Raw genomic sequence first — 23030 nt, forward strand, 5'->3', positions numbered from 1 at the left:
GTTATAAAACAAATATTGACTGCTTCGAGTGCAATGGTTAAAACGATGACTCCGTCGGTGATCCCCGTAGCGTTCTATTTTCCCTCGGCTTCGCCTCGGGAAAATAGAACGCTCCGGGGATCACCTCGGGAGTCATAGTTTTAACCATAGCACTCGAAGCAGTCAATATTTGTATACTAGACGACGACTCTGAAAGACTAGCGATGGTTTCAGGAATGTTTCTGCTCTTTGAAAACAAGGATAGGAGAAAGCAAGGCACTTTTTAAAAACGTATGCCTAAAGTTTTCACCTTTATAAGATGTATGCGTTCACTCTGTTAATGTTTTAATAACACAGGGCAGATATTCTGTTGTTTTCGTAAATACTATTAAGGTGGAGACATGACCATCTGAGCCAAACACATACAACTAAATATGTGTAAAGCGCATTTACATCAAGATCAAAGCGCTGAAAATAGCAAAACCAATGGAACTGTAACTACAATATAATATTATAACGTCTGAGACAAAGGAGTTTATAGAGATTTTTTTATTAGTGTCAAAGAGTTACAATATTTTTTTATGCGTACTGGGAGGTTGTTCCATATTCGGGGAGCAACAAAGGAAAAAAGTCCGGTTGTGAGCAGATGAGAGTGTTCTGATGGTTGTTGCCCTCTCAGCCTCCCTTTGGTTACACTGGGCTAAATAAGAAAATGGATGGAAGGTTGCTGCCAGGATTTTTCTTAAATTTTGTAGTGCCTACATGTAGCCAGGAGGAGCAAGTATCTTGTTATTCCATACAGCCTGTCAACTTTTTTCACGGGTTCATGTTTCATAATAAAAAGGGATGCTTTTCAATACTGGCTAGCCTGAATCACCAGCAATGTTTTAGCTTAAAAATGTGTGGGCAAGTCCATTATTTTGTTAAGGACATGATTCCACTGAAAATATGTTCTTGTTGATGTTGGCGTCAAGCAGAGAAAGTAGGGTGTGTCAATCACGTGATCGAGTGCTGCGACCGAGTCGTCTATGTTATAAGCGTCAGATGTCCATGGAGTATTCATCATTGAAGCTGCGTTGTTTTCACACAAATTTGCTTACAGGTAAACAGCTTTATGAAATTGGGCCTTGATCATGACGACGACAGTGCCCCTAGCGGTTAAAAAGGCAAAACATGGTCAAGCGCCTTGTTTACTTCGTGATGTGAATACTGGACATGGAAAATAAAGATTATGGCATCTTTTGTTTTGTCTCGAACCACGTCCATAACTCAAAGATTGACCTTTAGTCCAAGGAGAATGTGACGTCATAGAATGAAACTTCCATTGATTTTGCAGGAGGCGCTTCATGTTCAAACAAACATACTCCAAAAATGTAACTTCCTGGAAGGTAATATCAATAACTGATCAATAATCATATCGACTGAAAGATTAATCGATTAAGCAATCCATTATCGATTCACTATGCCACCGATTGTTTCTACTTTGGTATGTTCCTTTGAGTATGTATACATATTCAAACCGGGAACCTATAACAAATGAGGACAAGATATCAAAATGTTCGGGAAAGGTCCACAGTTGGAAAACGTGTACAAAACCAATGGGAGCTGTTGCAAAAAAGTTGAGTATAAACAAAAGAGGGACAAGAGTAACTCAACGGACAAGCTTGGGTGCGTATGTTACCACGGTCATCAGGTGTTGAAATAGTAACAAGAATTGTCTATGTCAAAAACCTCGTTATCAGCTCCCTCACGAGTGACGTTGTTGAGCTGGCAGATCTTCTCTTTGCTTCTTCGTCCAAGCCGTACATTGAAGGAGCGGCACCGAGGCTCATCACGGCACGCTGAGCCACACGCAACCACGCCCTTGATCGGTAACTCCTTGATGACATGACCGGTCAGGCAATGGGATGCGAAGCGGCCGTTGGTGTCTGCTTGCAGACAGTACGGACTGACTGGCGGGATGGTTGGTGCGACGGCAGGGCGCTGACAGACCACGTAGCTCGGATAGTTACAGGAGCCATCATTCCAGCTACCATCACATGGAGGATTCATCAATACACAATCTTCACCGTTCTGTTTGGTGGGTTCTCCTGGATACCAGTTGAAGAAACTGCACTCTCCCTCACCAGGCTGCACCCACTTGCCTTCTACCTCCCTGTCAGTGCAGCCAACCCAGACGTTGCCACTTTCAACGTTACTGACCATGTCCCAGATAAGCTGATGCTCTGTGAGTGACGTATATAGGCACTGCAACGTGGCCACTCATAACGGCACAGGTGATGAATGCGGTATCAAAAGTAATTTTCTCCATAACTGACTTGTAGCATGACTCGCCAAATAACACCCACTCAGATGGGCAGATCAAACCTTCATTGCAGCTCGATACCACGAAGTTAAGGGCAACTGCGAATACTAAGACTAAAGTCTTCATGATTGACATCAACACGGATACAAGAAAGATGCGACTCTCTGCTGGAGATTGACAAAATCTGAATATTATATCGGGTATACATTTCGTTATTAATACTAAACGTCTGATGTTTTCAAGTCTCTGCGTCATATTTACTACGGTGATCATATTCTGATTTTGTCTATGGAATTTCTAGTTTGTCGAGACGTTTATAGCAAAATAAATCAATAACAGGTAGCATAATACAGACATTACGAGCAAATTTAAGTAAATGCTTTTGCAGAGGATTGTTGGTAAAGTCATCTTGTCATGCAGAGACGTACTCAGAGTCCTTGAGTAAGAGATCCATAATATATCACCCAATACCAAGTGCTTGTGTATGAACAAACAACAACCAATACATTTCTGTAGTAAAGTTCATCTGGATAAAAGTCATTGGTTTTAACAGGCCGCACCCGGCTTAAAGGCTGTGGACACTATTGGTAATTACTCAAAATAATTATTAGCACAAAACCTTACTTGGTAACGAGTAATGTGGAGAGGTTGATAGCAGAACAGTTTGTGAGAAACATTTGCCTCTGAAGTTACGTAGTTCTCTAGAAAGAAGTAATTTTCCAAGAATTTGATTTAAAGACCTCAGATTTAGAATTTGATGTCTCGAAATCAAGCATCTAAAAGCACACAACTTCGTGTAAACATGGTGCGACAAGGGTGGGGTTTTTTCTTTCATTAATATCTTGCAATTTCGACAACCGATTGAGCTCAAATTTTCGCAGGTTTATTATTTTGTGTATATGTTGAGATACACCAACTGTGAAGACTAGTTTTTGACAAATTACCAATAGTGCCCAGTGTCTTTAACACTCCATCCATTCAACATGGACACAGTTTATGCTTTGCTTGTAATTAGTGGCGTAACTAGACATTATAGTTATGGTGCGGAGGGGGGGTGCAGGTAGGCTAAAACAATGGTTGGGAGGAAGGCAAACCATCTGTACTAGCACCCTAGAGCATATCGACATGATTAAGGCGCTATGTAAGTGCTGATATTATTAAACTTATTGAAATTATCGTTCGTGCATATTATTACTCCCGATCTCATATTGAAGCCTAAAAGGGGAGGGGTCTAATGGGTGGAGGGGTGACTCCTACCCCTGTCCCCTGCATGCTGGTTACACCTTCGCATTCAACGAATGTAATCCATGCTCATGAATAATATTATAACGACCTTTATTGAAATACAAGCTCGAATTAGTACTAGAATCCAAACTACCCAAATCTCCACGCCACAGGAGGAAAATTAAGAATGATACCGCCCTTTAACTAGCGGTCAGTAAAGCTACGTCTTTACATACCAGATAGACATATTGGCCCATACTCTATTTATTACGTTTATGTTTACTAAATGATCTGTTTGCCTTACTTACTCCGTAATACATGAACTTGTCGTCAATTGTTTTTATGGAAGTATGAAAGCACACGTGTATTTGAATTCAAATTAAAATTTTTGATAATAAAACAAAATCATTGATTGCAATGGTCATTGTCTGATTGGTGCATCGAAAGAGCTACTTCCTGCTTGTGGCATCCATGTGTGTATTGTGTTTCAGCCCGCGAGTTGTATATCTTTTTGAGTATTCAAGTTGATAATTATCGATTCGTGTACATTAAATAACTGATGAATATACATTGGGCGGCCAAGTATCTAACAGATTAAAGTTGGGTGTTTAGCAGTGTTTAAATACCCTTAACATTAATTTACATAATTTGGTAAAAATATAAACCATTAGAAACCGCTAAATACCACTGTGGCTTCCCCACCTTAGTGGTGTTAGACTTGATTCAAGTCCCGTTCTCGAGTGAGATGTCCCTTAGGAATACCGTGCCAACTACAAGCCGTGTAGCAGTGCGCCCTCACCGTCAAAATGTAGCTACTGTTTTTCCGAGAATGGCAAAGGGATTGGAATTTGAGTCAAGTCTGGTGGTGCCGAAGCCATCGTCTGAATCGTCCGATGTCCATAGATACGTAATGCAGTAAATTTTATATCATTTTATATCATTTGTTTGTCTTTTGAAATTGGTCAATGAAGTAGATTGTCAGATGTTTTGAGGAAGATAATACCATACATAGAAGTTTAATAGCTAAAACTTAGACTTAATAAATGCTGATAGGTGTCTCTATTCTGATTTTTTAAGTCTGTATCCTTATATAAATCTATTCGTGTAATTCTTTTCTGTTGAAATAAAAAGTCGACAGAACAACATGCTTTTCGAGTCCCGGTTTTTTCGACGAGGGATGTTTGCTAAGTTAGATCTACATTCCACAGTGCTGTGGTACATTGGTGCTTTTGTGATGGAAGCAACAGTAAAACGGACCCTCCGTTTTCGAATAAAAATTCTTTCAAAAGTTAACAAGGCAGGTAACGAATCCCAATGGCAGGACTGTACGGCACATTTCACAGCGGTTACAGCTACATGAACACCGTAAACAGCAATTACAGCAGGACTGTTTGTGTCATATTTATAAGCAGCCAAGTGGTTCACATTGTTGGCTTTGTTTGCATAACAATAATTATGCTGTTACCAAAACGCCTCTTTTTCCTTAAAGGCAGTGTGGACACCATTGGTAAATACTCAAAATAATTATTAGCATAAAACATTACTTGGTATCGAGTAATGGGAGATGTCGATAGTATAAAATATTGTGAGAAACGGCTCCCTCTGAAGTAACATAGCTTTCGAGACAGAAATTTTATTTCGAGACCTCAGATTTAGAATTTGAGGTCTCGAAATTAAGCATCTGAAAGCACACAACTTGATGTGACAGTGGTGTTTTTCTACCATTATTATCTCGCAACTTCGACCACCAATTGAGCTCAAATTTTCACAGGTTTATTATTTTATGCACATGTTGAGACACAAGTGAGAAGACTGGTCTTTCACAACTATTGACAACTACTGAAAGTGTCCAGTGTCTTTAAGGGAATGTGAAGGTCAGGGCCTACTTGATGACGTTGTGATGTGGGTACGCAGACGAACTACTGTCGTAAGGTACAAAGTATCATGCATCTACCAAACAAAAACAGGTTGTATTTGCATAATTTTTGTGTTATTGTTTATGTTGGGGTCACCAGGTAAATGACTGAAATCATCAAGTTCCTTAAACACATATGCGAATTGTGTAGATCATCGTAGAGACCTTTCTTTAGCAACGTCACAGCCCGAGTTTTTGCCAACCCAGACAGGAAAACTATTGAAAGCCATAGGTGCAAATTTGGTAACAATGTAGCAAAATTTGTTGAATTTGTTTAATACATAACAACTTATTAAAGAGGTATTTTACTTATTGTTGAAAACTTGCAGAAAATGTTGAATTTTGCTTAAACATATGTTTTTACGATTGAGTGTTTTACTAAGATTCGGCCGGCCATACCAACCAAGACGGTTTGTTTAGTTATCAACAAAAGAAAGGTATATAGCTGGATTCTATAAAAAATGGTTGCTGTAATAGGCTACATTATAATGTAGTACCAATCCATGCACCATTGAACGCTATAAATACTTGTGGGTTTTTCCAGTTGTGAGAAACTACCTTTGCGCGTGGGTGTTAGTAAAGCAGATACATGTACCGTACTGCCATTCGATTAAGTTCACTATATTATTTGGGTTGTTTCTTTCAGGATCCAGTTTCTGCCGGCCATTAGCCTCTTCCCGAAGTTCAGCAAAAGGGATCAACTCTACGCAGAGAGTGAAGTCAAAGGAACAACAGCTTCAGGTAGGACTTAACTTTCATTTGGAGTTCATGTTGTCCAATAACCGACACAGATCGGACACTCTAAAACATGAGCACGATGGCTCACACAAATCAGTACTTTGTTTATGAAAAGTACCAATCCGTTTATGAAACCCGATCTGACAAGTTTATGCTGACTCGATCTTGCATTGCAGGCAAAGTCTGAATCGCACATGGTTTACAGTTTTGAAAAAATCATTACCACGGTAAAAATCAGCTAAAAATGCAAAAATGCAAAATACAGAACTCACATTAAAATGAGTTAACATATTGGTTCTAAAGCCATCGATTTAGAAATCGGGCAATTATAAAGATCTTGTATCACAGGCAAAAGCTAAAATGCACATGGTTTACAGAAAAAAATTGTTTGTGTGATTACCCTTAGTTAAACGTTTTGTTAAAACAACTGTAGGGGAAAAGCACTGAGAATAGTTTTTAACCTATAAGTATGTTCATTTTGGCATGAAATGACACCAGTCCTTTTTAGCGGTATTTTGGGTGGTAAGACCATATCTATATATATATTTTTTTTTTAGTGCAACTAATGTTTATCCGGTCAGAGCTGTGCGTTGATCGAAAGAGTTGCTATAAAGAGAATAGAATAGCTTCTACGTCATAATCAAACGCAGCCATTGATTGTTTAAATTAACCGAAATGACATTTGTTTTACTTCAGGTTACAGGATTGCCCCTTCTCATCAAGATGGCTGAAGCTGCACCACCCACTGAGACCACTTGCAAGATTAGACATATACACATCGAATGTCCAATCTGCCTGAGTCGGTTCACCGATCCAAAAATGTTGGACTGTCAGCACAGCTTCTGCTTAACATGTCTTCATGATCTTGTTGACAAACAGGATCCGAAAACGGAAATTATTATATGTCCCGTCTGTAGAAAGAAAACTTTAATCCCAGACAAGGGAGTGTCGGCTCTTCTAAATTGCTTTTTCTTGAACTCACTTATTGATGACGTCATAAATCTTGAAGGTCTAAAAGTAGACACCAGCCCTCCTATCATAACTTGCCAAGGATGCGACGAAAGTCTTGAAGCCGTTTCACGGTGTGTTGACTGTGATGTGAATTTTTGCACTGCATGTCTGGAACACCACGCGAAATTAAAAAGTCACAGGCATCATCAAATCATTAATGCTGTCGGGTCGTCAAAAAAGCGACACAAAGACACGGAAAAGGACAAATCTCCAAAGTGCCGGAAACACACTGACCAGGAACTGCGTTTTTACTGCGAAACTTGCGACTTACTTGCGTGCCATGCTTGTGTGGTGTATGATCACCGATCGTCGAAACACAATCTCTCTGAAATCAAAGATTCCATTCTATCTTTTCGTCAAGCTGTCGAAGCGGAATTGATAAAATTTGATGAATGTCGCAAGCAGTTTCAAAAAGTGGATGACTCTGTTAAACACTCGCAGCGTAGATTACAGCTCATGGTCGACCGGGCTCTTCGAGATATTGCGGCTAAGGAGAAAGAGGAAATCGCTAAAATAAGAAATGCATCTCGCCTCCTACAAAAAAGAGTCACTCAAATCGGTCAAGAAAGAGGTGAGAAATTTGTCAACATACGGAGCAGCAATTGCGATAAGATGAGCCGTGGAGAGCAGATCTTAGCTTCAGTCAACGACTTGATGCAACATGCTGATGACTTTGAGCTGCTGGACCTCAAGCCAAAGGTTATGCACAACTTGACCTTCCTCAAAGGGCTCCAGTTTCGATCAATGCAGCGTAGCAAGTCATTTATCGGGTTCAAAGGTCATGATGTCGTAACTGATGCGGATATCGGTGAAATACTAGAAGAAGAGAAGTGGGAGGTGAAGACAGAGTTTGGTAGAAAAGGGGAAGGTAGGGGAGAATTCAAGGCTGCAATGGACGTTGCTTGTTTTAACACTGGATACTTGGTTGTTACTGATATAGAGAGAAAGCTATTAAGCACATTTACATTAAAGGGATGTTACAAATCCACAGGTGTTCAGAGCGGAACAATGGATGGTAAACTAAAACACCCTTACGGTGTTGCCGTGACCTCTGATGATCTGCTTTTGGTTACTGACGAAAAGGATGTAAAGATTTATGATAGAGAACTGGGATACATTCGTCAGTTCAGACCCTCACAGAATCAAGTCGATGGGCAGTCGGAGAGTCTACTCAGTGGAATCGCAGTGAATACGAAAGGTCAGATTGCAGTGGCTGACTGTATGAGAAAGGTTATATCTGTCCATAATATGGATGGATCTATCATTAATACTACACATCATGCCGATATAAGCAATCCATGCAGGCTGTCTGTAAGCAGCAAGGAGCGACTGATCTTCACAAACTACCACAAGATGAAACTAGTTTGTCTGGATTTTATGGGCAACGAGGTGTTCAATATCAGCACCACTATTGGCGGCAAACCTGTAAAACCTGTCGGTGTGTGCTGCGACGATGCTGGAGACATCTACGTGTCTCTTCATTACGGTACATTGGGAGCCTGTGAGATACATCATTACGATGCATCAGGTGAGCACATCGGCCGTGTAGCTCGTGGCGTGTTTGCTTTATCCATGACGTTTACTCCCGCAGGTGACCTAATCATAGCTAGTTTTCACTCGGTCAAGATATTGCACTGCGTGTGAGTTTCAATGACGCCATGATCGAAAACGACACATTTGCAAGGCAATTTCGTACAGTTTAGAAAATGTTAGTAAAAGTAGCTAATAATAATTAAATGAAAAACTCGGTCATACTCGAGAATGTATGGCATTTTGAGAAAACCACAAACTACAGTTTCTTATTTTGGCCGTAACAATCACTTCTCTAAATCACAAAATATTCGATTTAATTTGTGTTTAAATCGAACCACTTATGGATTAATCTTGCTGGGCCGAAACACCGGAATGTCAAATTAAACCAACAATGAGGTACATCACAACCAGACTAAAATTGTTGAAAACAAACTCTAAGCTCTGGAAAACGAGCTTTTGAGACTACAAGTTATAATTTAAGTATTGCCATTGTCCTCACCACATCATACACACCGGTCGCCTCATCATGTGCCTTGACGTCCTTTATCTATGCATTGCAGCGGAACAGGGCGCCACCTATAGACACTGATTTACTATTGTTTGTACTAATCTTTTGAAATCGGACTGTCACACCCCCGACAGTTGCTTCCATCTTCAAAGTCTGGTTTAAACTCAATTCAATGCAAAACAGAGAGATACGGGAAATCTACCCCTCCACAACTTACCAACTTGTTGTAATAGTTATTTTACTACATGTCCCTCGTACGTGTCTAGTTATTGTTCGTATTTACTACATGTTCTTACATTTTAAAATTGCATCAGTGAGTTTTGCAATCTTTCATTCCACAATTGGTCTGATGTTGTAAGCTTTTATGAAGGGTTTTGTAAAAAAGTTTTTCTTGTTGTTGCCTTTTGAAAATGTGATTATTTAAATCTTTTAGACTGTTTTTTTTTTTACCATTGTAAAGTGACCCCCTTCAGCTACTGCTGCTGGTCATGTTGTTTGTATATTCCAATTAAAAAAATTATGTAACATAATGTTCATACCTTCTGATCGGAAAACCTGTTAAAGCCATTAGACACTTTCGGTAAACAGTATTGTCCAAGGCCCACACTTCGTGTACCACAACTTATATATAAAATAACAAACCTGTGGAAATTTAGGCTCAATCGGTCATCGGAGTCAGGAGAAAATAACGGGAAACCTCACCCTTGTTTCCGCACGTCTTGCCGTGTCATGACACGTGTTTATAATAAATTCGTAATTCTCGATATCGAGAATATCGAGAATTGATAATGTTTTGATGTTTTCTCAAAAAGTCAAGCATTTCATGCAAATAACATTTCAAGAGAAGTCTTTCACCATTCTTCTGTACACCCTGTAAATTATTTGTAAATCTGTGAACTTTTTTTTTTTTCTATACCGAAAGGGTCCAATGGCTTTAAGGGTATCGTAAACTCTGGTAACTCTATTTTAATATCTGGAGCTTGTAAAATCAATTAGTAATTAAAATTCTTTGTGTACACTACAAGAATACCCGGAGAACGCTAATTTATTAATTACTTCGTTGTAAACATATTTTATTGATGCGCATTTGCTTTTTTTCCAGCAGTAGACGTTATGAACATTGACCAATAAAAACACATTAAACGGTCTTTGAACATGTCACGTGATGATCATTTTGCCATAAACGCGTGTTCACGCGCTGCGATGTGCCGCGTCCACAGACGACACAGCATTCAGCATTCTCCGGGTTCTATTTGTATGGTTTTATTCAATAACTTAAAAAAATATACATATAACATCATATAGAAAACTGCATACTCTGTTTTTGTGGTTGGTATTTAGTTATTGGATTTTTTTCATTGAATTTAACCGTAAAATTATATAGCATGATGTAAATTAAAATTACAGAAATGATTAGTAATAAACGGTAAACTGCATTAATTCCCCAAAGCTGTTTTCACATTTCACTTCTTAAAATTTTTTTTTTTTATTAACTTTAACCCTAAACTGTTGCCTAAAACCTTCCCCTGAACCAAACATGCCCGGGGGCAGTCACAGCTTTTTCTTGTGACTTATTATTTTGGCTGGTCACCGCAAGTTTCTTGGCTGTCACATCATAGATTTATTATTCAACCCAAATTTCTCAATTAATGATGAAAGCAATTGTATTATTGTTTGGTTTAATATACATATTAATTGTGTTTGGTAGTTGAAAGGTAGATGAAGTATACGTTTAGTAATGACTCTAAAAACTGATGGCATTAAAAAATTCCTAAGAAGTACATCAACATGGATAAAATGCATTTTGACAAACATTTTATTTTAAACGGTTATAATAACTGTTACCCCCCGCCACACACACACACACACCCTAAAACCGGGTCTCCGAATCGTTACTCGTTTTCCTTACATGGACATAACTACTGCCGATTTTCACAAACTTAATCACTTTTTGAAATGAAATGTTCACAGATTGAAAAGCATCCCTATTTACTATTAAATAATGGACCCGTGTAAACAGTTGAAGGGCTGTATGAAATAACAAGCAACTGCTCCTCCTTGCTACATGTAAGCACGACAAAAAGAAAACACTGGAAGCCATCTTGTATTTCTTGTATTTTGAGGCAGAGAGAGCAACATGGTCCGATTATTTTTAAATGTACGATGGGAGCTTTGGCTTTGCGGACATGTCTTCATCGGAAACAACAAATATATATGTCCTATTTTAAAACATAAACAAAAGAAACGGATTGAACGCATACATATTTTAAAGATGAAAACTTTTATAGGCATAGATAGGCCACCCCTTACGCTTTAAACAGTGCCCTACATACAACCCCAGTTTTCATTTTGCCGAAATATTCCTGAAACAATCTGGACGTGTGTGTATGATCACAGCGCACGACTAACATACACGACGCTCGTACAACTACATTGCACAGGTCATCGGCACTTGTACCACTTTCGCTTCCCGCATGCGGAGGAGTCAGGCCGACAGAGTAATACGCATACCGCTCATCGCAGCAAAACACTCGTACTGATCTGATACTGCACACACAGCGAGAGCGGGTTACAATAACGGGATAACACGAACCGACTAAAATCAAATACAGCGTGTTTGTCATATCAGTCAAGTGGTTCACATTGCCGGCTTTATTTGCATATTAACAATGTTGATACAAAAATATCCTTTTATCAATGGGGGAATGTCAACAGGGTCATGTATTGGTGACGTTGGGTGTACATACGTTGTAGACTATGTACAATGTTCCGACTAGTACCAACGCACATTTAATGGCTTTTCATTTGCATCAGTTCCCAATTTCCAAGTTATGGTGTTTTGTTGGGGGTCAATATCTCAAGCACTGAACACATCAATGTTTCATGACATCTGGAAACCACCATACAGCGCGCACTATCGCAATGGTTGAGTGCAATATTATTATTACCTGCACCGTTTTTGATAAATGTTTACGTTGTTTATCGTCAATAATCCGTTAATGTTGACGGCCATTAGATTCAACTGTACGTCGTGAGTAAAGATAGTAACGTCTACAGATTCAGGTACGTCACTGCACTTTTACTAAGGTCTATGTAGGCCTATGTTTTTCCCAATGAACGTTAAGACAAATTATTGTTATAACCGACACTGTGCCTTGGACATTGTGAAAATTATCATTTTGGTTCACGCAAGCTGTAGGCTAGTGTTTTGTTTATGAATAGACAATGAAACCTTGTGATTAAACCTCATCTGACAAGTTGTACGAAAGCTACGGGAACCAAAAATTGTCGATGTTCTGGAATTTATATTGGTTGCCTTCAGGAAATTCAGTTATTATTGACAGTATATTGTAACGACCCCCCCCCCCCGCCCCCTAGGAGATCCGCCAGTCTAGGGATTAAAGAAATGGCCAAACCATTACCAAAAGAAAAATGAACAATTAAGTCAATAATCTTTGGACTAGCAATCGATTCAAAAGTTTCCAGTTGTCGTCACTGTAATTTCTTAGCGACTTTTAATTCAACGAACAAAACAACCTTCAAATCTCAATTCACATAAAAACGGGAGGCAGTATGGACTTAATGTCAATGAATGTCGCTATTATGACCAAACCATTGAACCTTACAGAATAAACAGGAAAGGAACCCCAAATTCCGCCCAATGTGTCTCCTGTACATGCAGCAATGTTTTAATCATTAAATTTGGGTTAAAAGTAGGCCGAATCGGCTGTTGAATTTGGAGGGCCTAATAAAGAAGGCTGTAACACACAACAACAACTTTCCCCAGAATTAAACCCCAAAATGTTACCCTCCCGCATGTACAAAGAAAAACACTGTCGAAACCAAGGGCCCTATACTACAAAAATGTGAATAAGGCACTACAAAATGGAACTGAAACGGACTCGGGGTATAAGAAATACAAATGTAAACTTACAGAAACAAGGCTTGGCTACACTACACATCATCACCAAGTAGAGGCAAGCATGTGTCACCACATGGGATCAGAAAACCCAGCCATAAAAACACTGACACTGAATTTAGCCACTCCGGTTCCCGAGTCACAAGTCCTCAATGTGAAACTGAGCACAATGATTTAATACCAAAACTGAAGTCAGCTGATAATGCATTCAATAGCACTAATATAAATCACAAAGCATTGGGAATTAAAAGAGGTCAGAGGCTCTTCAAACTTTCTTAGACCCGGGTAAACACAATGCACATGTATAAGAAAGAACACTAAAGGCTCAGCTAGTGAATGGAAGTAGCTTACTAACAAAAGAAGACCTAACAAACCATGACTCATCTGGGGCGTGGCATGCTGCATTCTTGCACACTAACCCAAGTTGTATGTTGCAATACACAAAACAAGATCTGACTAAGATCAACTGGTTAGTTTGATAAAGGTCAAAATTCAAACAGAATTGCAATAAGTTTACAATTTAAACATGCATAAAATCCAGTTATTTGTGAGCAAAAATAACGCACATGTTGCCGTGGGTATTAACACAGAAAAGTAACACTACTCCATCCATAAATGGTTTCTTTTTTCAGATGTAATTAAAAAAAAACTGGTTAAAATATTTAAAGAGGTTAAACAATTTCTTATTTTGTTATTTCTTTTAATAAAGAAAAATAGCATAATAATTGTAATATTTTGAAGGCAACTTCGAAATATGAAAATTGAAGTCAAGAAACCTGTTGTTCGTCTGTCAAACAACTGGCACAAATTCCTTAGTAATCAGTCGATTGTTTACAAAATTCTGCGCATGCGCACCTTTTTTCGAGTGCAAACGAGTTTCCCATGTGAGTCTGCTGCCACCTAGTGTCTTACAATATCCATTAATTATTTCACTCACTGGTTGTAGTTACTAATGGGAATGAGATTCGTTTTACTTCAGGTTACAGGATTGTGCGTTCTCACCAAGATGGCCGAAGCTGCACCACCCACTGAGACCACTTGCAAGATTAGACATATACACATCGAATGCCCAATCTGCCTGACTCGATTTACCGATCCGAAAATCCTTGATTGTCAGCACAATTTCTGCTTAAAATGTCTTCATGATCTTGCAGACAAACAGGATCAAAATAAGGATTTTATAATTTGCCCAGTGTGTAGAGAGAAAACTTCAATCCCAGATAAGGGAGTTTCGGCTCTTTTTAACTGCTTTTTCTTGAGCTCACTTATTGATGACGTCATCAATCTTGAAGGTCCGGCAGATGACATTAACCCCCCTGTCTCGACTTGCGAAGGATGCGACGAAGGTCTTGAAGCCGTCTTACGGTGTGTTGACTGTGATGCGAATTTGTGCGATATATGTCTGGAAAACCACGCGAAATTAAAAATGAACAGGCATCATCAAATCGTTAATACTGTCGGCTCGTCAAATCAGCGACCCGAGAACAAGGACAAACTGGAATCAACAAAGTGCCGGAAACACACTGACCAGGAGCTGTGTTTTTATTGCGACACGTGTGACTTACTTGTGTGTCTCAAATGTGTGGCGTACGATCACCGAGCACAAAACCATGTTCTCTCTGAAATCAATGATTCCATTACATCTTACCGTCAAGCTGTTGAAGAGGCATTGATGAAGTTTGATGAATGTCGCAAGCAATTTCAAAAAGTGGATAACTCTATCAAACACTCACGTTGTAGATTGCAACTCATGGTCGATCAGGCTCTTCGAGATATTGTGGCTAAGGAGGAAGAGGAAATCGCTAAAATAAGAAATGCATCTCGCCTCCTTCAAGAAAGAGTCACTCTAATCGGTCAAGGAAGAGGTGAGGAATTCGAAAGCAAACTGAGAAGCAATCACGATAAGATGAGCCGTGCAGAGCGGATCGTAGCGTCAGTCAATGACTTGATGCAACAAGCTGATGACTTTGAGCTGCTGGACCTCAAGCCAAAAGTCATGCACAACTTAACATTCCACAAAGAGCTCCAGTTTCAAGCGTTGCAGCATAGCAAGTCATTCATAGGGTTCAAAGGTCATGATGTCGTCACTGATGCGGATATCGGTGAAATACTAGAGGAAGAGAAGTGGGAGGTGAAGACAGAGTTTGGTGAAGAAGGGGAAGGTAAGGGGGAGTTTAGTTATGTACAGGACATTGCTTGTTTAAGCAATGGTGACATTGTCGTTACTGATATAGGGAGGGATCTAATATCCACATTTACATCAAAGGGTTGTTACAAATGTACTGGTGTTCAAAGTGAAACAGAGGATGGTCAACTAAAAAAACCTTATCGGATTGCCGTGACCTCCGATGACCTGATTCTGGCTACTGATGGACATGCTGTGAAGGTTTATGATAAAGAACTGCGATATGTTCGTCAGTTCAGACCCTCACAGAATGAAGTCGAGGGGCAGTCAGGGAGTCTCCGTGGAATCGCAGTGGATAAGAAAGATCGGATTGCAGTGGTTGACCGGAAGAGAAAGGTAATATCTCTCCAAAATATGGATGGATCCAACATTTCTACAATACATCATGGTGACGTTAGTAATATCTGTCGTCTTTCTGTCAGCAGCAAGGAGCGACTTATCTTTCGAAACTTCGACAAGAGGAAACTAGTTTGTCTGGATTTTACGGGAAACGAGGTGTTCAATATCAGCACCTCCATTGACGGCAAGCCGGCAAAACCTCTTGGTGTGTGCTGCGACGATGCTGGAGACATCTATGCGTCTTTCAATTACGTCTGCGGTACATTGCGAACCTGTGAGATACATCATTACGATGCATCAGGTGATCACATTGGCTGTGTAGCTCGAGGCTTGTACAACCCTCTAGGCATGACGTTTACTCCTACCGGTGACCTCATCGTGGCTGATCACACCTCGGTCAAGATTTTGCATCGCGTGTGAGTGTGAATGCCGTCCCGGTCGGAAAAATTGATAATTTAGCTAATTTGCAACTTTCGAAGTTAACAATGTTAAACCATCCTTTAGAATGTGATACTTCTATCACTCGGACAAATCCACGCAAACTTTATTGTAGAAAAAAAGTACCAATCTGTTCAAAAGTCAAAATGATAAACTTTCGCGTATATCGTGAATTTATGTTCGCTGAGCTGGTTAACCAAATTGAAGGAGGTGGAGATGTAAAATCGCTCCTTTTTTAAGTTGTTTCGATGCTGCGAATTCTGTGAGCTCGTTAGACGGTCCATTGTCTTAAAGTCACCTGGAAATAGAATTTTTTTTCTTTAAAACATAAGAGTATATGCTTACGAACAATAAAACAATTTTTTTAGTAATTGTTTGTCACGATTTATATGTTTAAAAAATATATAAAGTTGTTTGGGGGCTGACTCCGCCTACCCCTTTTGTGACGTCACTCCAGGCACACTTTGCCTGCAATGCGTATAGTAAACACACGTGCAAAGTACATGTACGTCCAAGTCATGAGTTGGTACATTTCAAAAAGTGTTTTTCTGCATTCAGCAGCAATACACCTGGTCGGCATTGCCGGAAAAAAAAAGAGAAAAAAAAGCAGGCAAAGTCTGCCTCGATTTACGTCACGAACAGCGCCCTCTCGGGTCGGGGTCTACTCTTAAATTTGTAAATAACATAGGAACTGATTTTTCAAAACCTTAGTTAACTGTTTATTCACATTCCACTCATCAAAACACATATATTAGTGACAAAAGCTTTATTTTGAAAAAAATACCACTTCCAGGTGACTTTAAAGGCACTGAACACCTCTGGTAATTGTCAAAGACCAGTCTTCTAACTTGATGTATCCCAACATATGCATAAAATAACAAATCTGTGGAAATGTTGCCTCAACTGGTCATCGAAGTTGCAAGAAAACAATGGAAGAAAAACCACTGTTGTTGCACAAACTACATGTGCTGTCAGATGCCTCATAAAAGGCTTCAGGTCTGATCCTTTTATTATTTTGGATGAAAAATTACCCCAAACACTACCTTACTTATAGAGGGAGCTGTTTCTAAAAAAAATGTTTTGGGGTCTTTGTTTCTCATCAACACCAATGCTCGTTACCAAGTACGTTTTTTTGCTAACAAATATTTTGAGCAATTACCATTAGTGTCCAGTTCGTTTAACCACACCGTGCACACCGGTCAGCTCATATGCCAGGATATCCTATAAGTTGGACCATGCCACTTCCTATTGAGAGGTGTTTCAATCAACAGAGGGCAGTGTTAAGATATAAGGGGCACGACAAAACCCTCCATATTTGTTTCGTCGATTTGATAAATGGTAGATAAACCATTATAAAACTTAACAAACTATTTACTCATAAATATTGATTCATTCGATTAGGTTTTATTTTTATTTTTTTACTATAGGTTTTCTCGGTCAAATTCGGCAAATGAGCAGCCAATTTCATTTTCATGCGTTCGAATCAAAGCTGTTTTGCATCTCTAGTTGTTACTGCGTTTCAAATTCAGAATTCGGCCATTCAATTTCGTTTTGAGTCGAGTCAAATTCCTTTAGCACTATGTTCAATTTAGTGTATCGTCATTCTTTTTCGAGACACACACGCCTCAAGAAGCGACTGCGAATTTGAATGCTGCTTTGATCAATTGTTAAATTGAATGATTATTTTGTTAAATCGAATGACGCAACATTACATTTGACTATTAATAAAACGAAATCGAATGACCCTTTTCAGTAGCATTCGATTTCGTGCGAAATAGAATAGCTTGACGGTTAAATTGGCTGCTCTTTTTCCGAAATTCGCCGAGAAAACCTATATAATCATGTCACGTTTTAATTAAAAAACAGTGGACACCTTTGATAATTGTCAAAGACCTGTCTTCTCACTTGGTGTATCTCAGCATACGCATAAAATAACAAACCTGTGAAAATTTGAACTCCATTGAAGTTGCAAGATAATAATGGAAGAAAAATAAGTTATGTGTTTACAGATACTTGATTTCGGTACCTCAACATCTAATTCTGAGGCCTCGAAATCAAATTCGTGGAAAATTACCTCTTTCTCAAAAACTACGTTACTTCTGAGGGAGTCCTTTTTCACAATGTTTTATACTTTCAACAGCTCCCCGTTGCTCATTACCAAGTTAAAGTTTGTATGCTAATACTTATTTTGAGTAATTACCAATAGTGTACAGTGCATTTTACAGAATCATATTTACCTGATAACTAACTTTATTTAACGATTGAAAGTAACAGTTGATATCAATCTTTGATATCATATCATTTTATATTCCGAAAAATATATGTCATTGTTATTACTAATGCCTTGGGAAACAGCCGAAATGCTAGGGCGTCACCTACAGACAAGACGCTTCTTAAGACATGAGAGCAAAATAATGTTAAGTTTTTAGTAATAATGCAACCTAGTGTCAGCTAAAATTTGTAGGCTATTGTAAACTCATACTTGGTGTGCTATTATGGAATTAAAGTTAAACAAAATCGTTCGTCGGTGTTGCAAATAATTTGTGCTTGTCTAATGACGTTATTGAAAATGTTGTTAACTGCATAAGGTTATCTCTGCATTTTGTTGGATTATGACATTTTCCATTTTCCACCTTGATGCAATTAAACTTTTAAAAACACGCGAGAATTGCATTGCCTCATTTTCGTATTTTTCCAAGTACACACTTATTGATTAACCAGCACGGCAGGTGTAACACGATAATTGAACATGAGAATTCCAGTGACTTAATAACTCAGTTGTGGTGAAGTGGAAGGGAGGGCAGGTACGGATTTGCTTTCAAAATTTTGAAATATGGCTTTGAATTCGTTTGAAAAGAAAGGTAAGCTCAAAGATCCATCCCACGTGTATACAACAAACTAACAGCATTGATAATGAAACTTCCGTTTCTAAGGCCCTTTTCGAAACCACGGCTACGGCTCCAGATTTCGGCTCAGGCTAGCCTGGCCCGCGCCTGTTTTGACATTTTGAGCGTGCTTTGAGGGGTCAGGGCTTCAGACGGCCTGAAGCCGAATCCAAAGCCGAAGCCGTGGTTTCGAAAGGGGCCTATGGGAGTTAGTACCAGGCCGTGTCCGAAATGACGGCTATGGCTACGTCTACAGCTGGATTGACGCATCATCATGCGTTGAAGAATTGGGGGTTCTAAGCAATCCATTAAGCATCTACCGTAGCCGTAGCCATAGCCTTAGCCGCCATTTTATTCATTATCACTGCTGATGAGCAATTGGAGAGGAGGTGTGATGAACACCACGCCCCCTTGCATCGCATGACCCCATTAGTATTCACCTGGATTTACATAAGTGCTGAAAAACCCGGTGGTAATAATTCCAAAGGGAAGGTAAGTGTTTGATGATCACTCTTGAGAATTACTGACAACTTTATGGATGTTAAATTTGCTTCGGGGATAAAGAAAAGTAGTTTTGGTTTTACCCATATACACCAATGTTTAAAGGCAGTGGACACTATTGATAATTACTCAAAATAATTATTAGCATAAAACCTTACTTGGTGACGAGTAATGGGGAGAGGTTGATAGTATAAAACATTGTGAGAAACGGCTCCCTCTGAAGTGACATAGTTTTCGAGAAAGAAGTAATTTTCCACGAATTTGATTTGGAGACCTCAGATTTAGAACTTGAGGTCTCAAAATCAGGTATCTGAAAGCACACAACTTCGTGTGACCATGGTGTTTTTTTCTTTCACAGTTATCTCGCAACTCAGACGACCAATCGAGCTCAAATTTTCACAGCCTTGTTATTGTATGCATATGTTGAGATACACCAAGTGAGAAGACTGGTCTTTGACAATTACCAAAAGTGTCCAGTGTCTTTAATAGCAGTCATACCTACTAGACCAATGAGATTGCCCGGTACCTAGAGGCAATTCGAATCATATGTTAGGCAGCGGGTACCACAGAGATGTAATGACAACTTACTTTAGAAGAAATAGGCCCACATCAACGTTCGAGAGCATAAAGCATTTTGAGAATAAATTCACTTCGAAGTGATGTGGTTATAAAGACAGACAATGGTTTGTTTACCCGAAAATATGAATTTGAGAAACGTTACTGTCTGAAACGTTTCCCAGATTGTGTATTCCTTTTCCTGCATGGACTAAACCGCAAAGGATTTTCGGCGATGTGTCAAAAACGCTATCACCTTTAGAAATGCAATTTTCAAAGGTTAGTTTTGTTGTATATGTCTACATATCTGATGTAGGATGAAAACAATCGGATGATTCAAAAACCAAATGTTTATGTTCCATTCAATGCAGGTGGAGCATTAGGCAGTTTTACGTTCCTTGCATTAGAGTACTTAGAATAGATCAAAATGCTATATAGAGGTAAAAGTCATCTCGTACCACCAATGTAACACCAATACAAAAAACTTGTTTTTTAAAATTAAATTACGGGGAAACAACAGCCGCAAAATAAAGTGTTGTGTTTGAGTGCAAGGGTTATTGTTTACGGCGAGTAGTGTTTGTCTGTTATCACTTTCATTGATTTGTTCTCTTTCAGTCGGAAGAAAGTAACACACAAATGAACATCAGGCGCGTTGTATTCCTTTGAATTATCTGTCGCTCGGTCCACAAGGAAAAATACAAAAAGTTTCAATAAAATGCTCGAAAATCTCGAAATTATAGTACAGTGCTCGGGTATCTTGACATGGGACTTATCTTGCCTCGTATTCAGATAACTAACCGCGCAACTACAAAAATAATTTGTGACAAAAGTCTTTCTACTTTTCAGAAACATGTGAAATCCAGATAGTAGCATGCAGTTGACACTCTCTCGAAAATACTCCCTCAAGACTTGGTACCGAGTGGCGTTAAGCCCGGTTCATACTTCCTGCGGATGCGAATGCGATACGAATGTTGACGTCACAAATTCGCAACGAATAATTTGCAGCAGTTCAACTTTGTTCAACTCACTTGCGAATATCGGTGCGAAAGGAGGGTTGTGACGTCAAATTCACGTCAAAGTCGCTTCAAATTCGCATTCGCAGGAAGTGAGAACCGGGCTTTATTGAGCTCACAAACATGGGCGTGGAATCAGACGAACTCCGCTTAATATTGATTGAGAGACAGTCTTTGCGCTCCATCGTCGTCTGCAGGCGGCTACTATGTTCGTTGGATATCTGTCCAGGGTGTGGCCGAAGAGACAGCAAGACACAAAGTGACCAGTAGACTAGTCTATGGTCATGCAGTACATGTTCATAGCAGACTGGCTACGGCTGACTTGGCGAGGACGCTCACAGACGATGAACATGTCATAATCTTTCCACACGTCACCCCAATGGCCAAGCATATCAGGATTATTCTTGTAATCACGGATTATCATGAAGCCATAATCCTGATCACCTACGTGTTTCTCATCATCTGGTTGATTTTGAGCCCATTTCCGATACTCAGTCGGATATTTAACATCCTCGTTGCAGTTCCATTCACCTTCAACTTCAGCATCATTACAATTGATCCAAACACCTTTTAGATATCCATGTTGCTGAAACGAATTGAATATGAACTCATTTTCGCCGTCTGAGCTCGGGACCATTATAGATGCGTTGTTACGATCACACTGCATCACGGCAGTGGACCAGTAGCCCTTCATGGATCCATCCAGACCCAAGTAGCAAGAATCAGCAAAAGGCACCCATCCATAAGGGCATCCTCTTGCTGCAAAGAGACCATTGCTGACCATGATGACAGTAAAAGAAACTATGTTAAAAGTTGCCGCAATAACTCGACAGGCCATCTTGTGCCACTGAATTGCTCACATGTACGTCTCTACCAGCGATTTCAGTCAGGTCTGCCAATCGGTATGGCCTCAACTCTACCTTTCTTGAGGCGAGTGGTCTTTCAAAAGATTCCTACTTAGAATATTAGAGTGCTTTAAATTAATCATTGTCACAGAAAGGATAGCGTGCAGAAAATGCACGGTCATGGTGCTGCCTTAATGACGCCCCTTAATGTACAACAAGACAAACACAAAGCACGCTTTTCTACGGAGCCCAAAAGGGAATACCGGTATAAACGTAGAAATTAACAAGGTAAAATAAAAAATTATATGCTTCCTCGAATACTGTTTTGTTCCTTCGAATAATGTTTTTCTCTCCTTTGGCCTATTAGTTGGCTCCCTCGAAATAAAGTTACGTTGCTTTCTTGGCTGCCGACGAAAATTTAATGAAAAATCCTTTTGCGTACCAGCTAATCCTTTTAGTGTTTGTAAATACCATTAGTAATAATCCCCCTTTCTAACAAAAAATAAATAAATATAAAATATCTTAGTACTGTGCTACTTATTTCTTAATTTATTTATTTCCTCATAGCCTCCAAAAATTGGGAAGACAAAAAGGTGAAAGTACATCAAATATACAAACTTCCCCCACTAATCGTACGCCTATAAGTGCTTTTAACATTAAATTTGTCAAAAATTTTGCACAACAAATCTTGAACAATTATGGTGACGAATTTAGGCCAGGCTACGTCACAACGTAAATATTTTAACTCTTATAAACTGTTTTGAACCGGTTGCTTCTTCTTTTTTCTTCTTCTTCTTCTTTTTTTTTTGGGGGGGGGAGGTAGGTAAACGGTTCGAATTCATATTTGGCCCGATGTGTTTTGGGGTTGTTTGTGATCCAATCATTCCTAAGGAATCCTACACACGTAAATTAGAGCAATAAGCATATGCAATGACCAGTTAGCGTGCACCACAGTTGAGACCACTTACTGTTCTTTTCTTAACGCATGCTGTACATCAACAGTAATTTCACATAGTGCTAAGGATGAACCATTAAAAAAATCATTCATAAATACCCTAGACAGTTTCTCTACTCCTATTGGTGGAGAAAACGTCACGTGGGGGTGTTTGACTGGTTGATAATGACCAGTGTTTATAA

The 23030-nt window shown here is 39.3% G+C and overlaps 4 protein-coding genes across 4 annotated transcripts; 2 read left to right on the top strand and 2 right to left on the bottom strand.

Annotated features, from left to right (window-relative positions):
- Positions 1 to 1668: 1668 nt before the first annotated feature.
- Positions 1669 to 2184, bottom strand: LOC139945399 (macrophage mannose receptor 1-like). Its single transcript, XM_071942748.1, has one exon. The coding sequence runs from the start codon at positions 2182 to 2184 to the stop codon at positions 1669 to 1671; it is 516 nt and encodes a 171-aa protein (XP_071798849.1).
- Positions 2185 to 6034: 3850 nt separating this feature from the next.
- Positions 6035 to 10959, top strand: LOC139945126 (uncharacterized). Its single transcript, XM_071942399.1, has 2 exons — positions 6035 to 6164; positions 6858 to 10959. Exon 2 carries the CDS (start codon positions 6885 to 6887, stop codon positions 8814 to 8816), a length of 1932 nt encoding a protein of 643 aa, XP_071798500.1. The 5' UTR covers positions 6035 to 6164; positions 6858 to 6884; the 3' UTR covers positions 8817 to 10959.
- A 1200-nt stretch (positions 10960 to 12159) lies between these two features.
- On the top strand, positions 12160 to 16076 carry LOC139945434 (uncharacterized). The gene is made up of 2 exons (XM_071942782.1): positions 12160 to 12276; positions 14112 to 16076. The coding sequence occupies exon 2, from the start codon at positions 14139 to 14141 to the stop codon at positions 16074 to 16076; it is 1938 nt and encodes a 645-aa protein (XP_071798883.1). The 5' UTR covers positions 12160 to 12276; positions 14112 to 14138.
- Positions 16077 to 21319: 5243 nt separating this feature from the next.
- On the bottom strand, positions 21320 to 21886 carry LOC139945400 (asialoglycoprotein receptor 2-like). The gene has a single exon (XM_071942749.1). The coding sequence runs from the start codon at positions 21884 to 21886 to the stop codon at positions 21320 to 21322; it is 567 nt and encodes a 188-aa protein (XP_071798850.1).
- Between the last annotated feature and the right edge of the window lie 1144 nt (positions 21887 to 23030).

Source organism: Asterias amurensis, chromosome 12 (genome assembly GCF_032118995.1).
Source record: "Asterias amurensis chromosome 12, ASM3211899v1".
In the NCBI taxonomy this organism is placed as follows: Eukaryota; Metazoa; Echinodermata; class Asteroidea; order Forcipulatida; family Asteriidae; genus Asterias; species Asterias amurensis.

Excerpts from the sequence above, each read along its gene's own strand:
- LOC139945400 (XM_071942749.1), bottom strand. The coding sequence starts at position 21,886 with ATGGCCTGTCGAGTTATTGCGGCAACTTTTAACATAGTTTCTTTTACT.
- LOC139945434 (XM_071942782.1), top strand. The coding sequence starts at position 14,139 with ATGGCCGAAGCTGCACCACCCACTGAGACCACTTGCAAGATTAGACAT.
- LOC139945126 (XM_071942399.1), top strand. The coding sequence starts at position 6,885 with ATGGCTGAAGCTGCACCACCCACTGAGACCACTTGCAAGATTAGACAT.
- LOC139945399 (XM_071942748.1), bottom strand. The coding sequence starts at position 2,184 with ATGGTCAGTAACGTTGAAAGTGGCAACGTCTGGGTTGGCTGCACTGAC.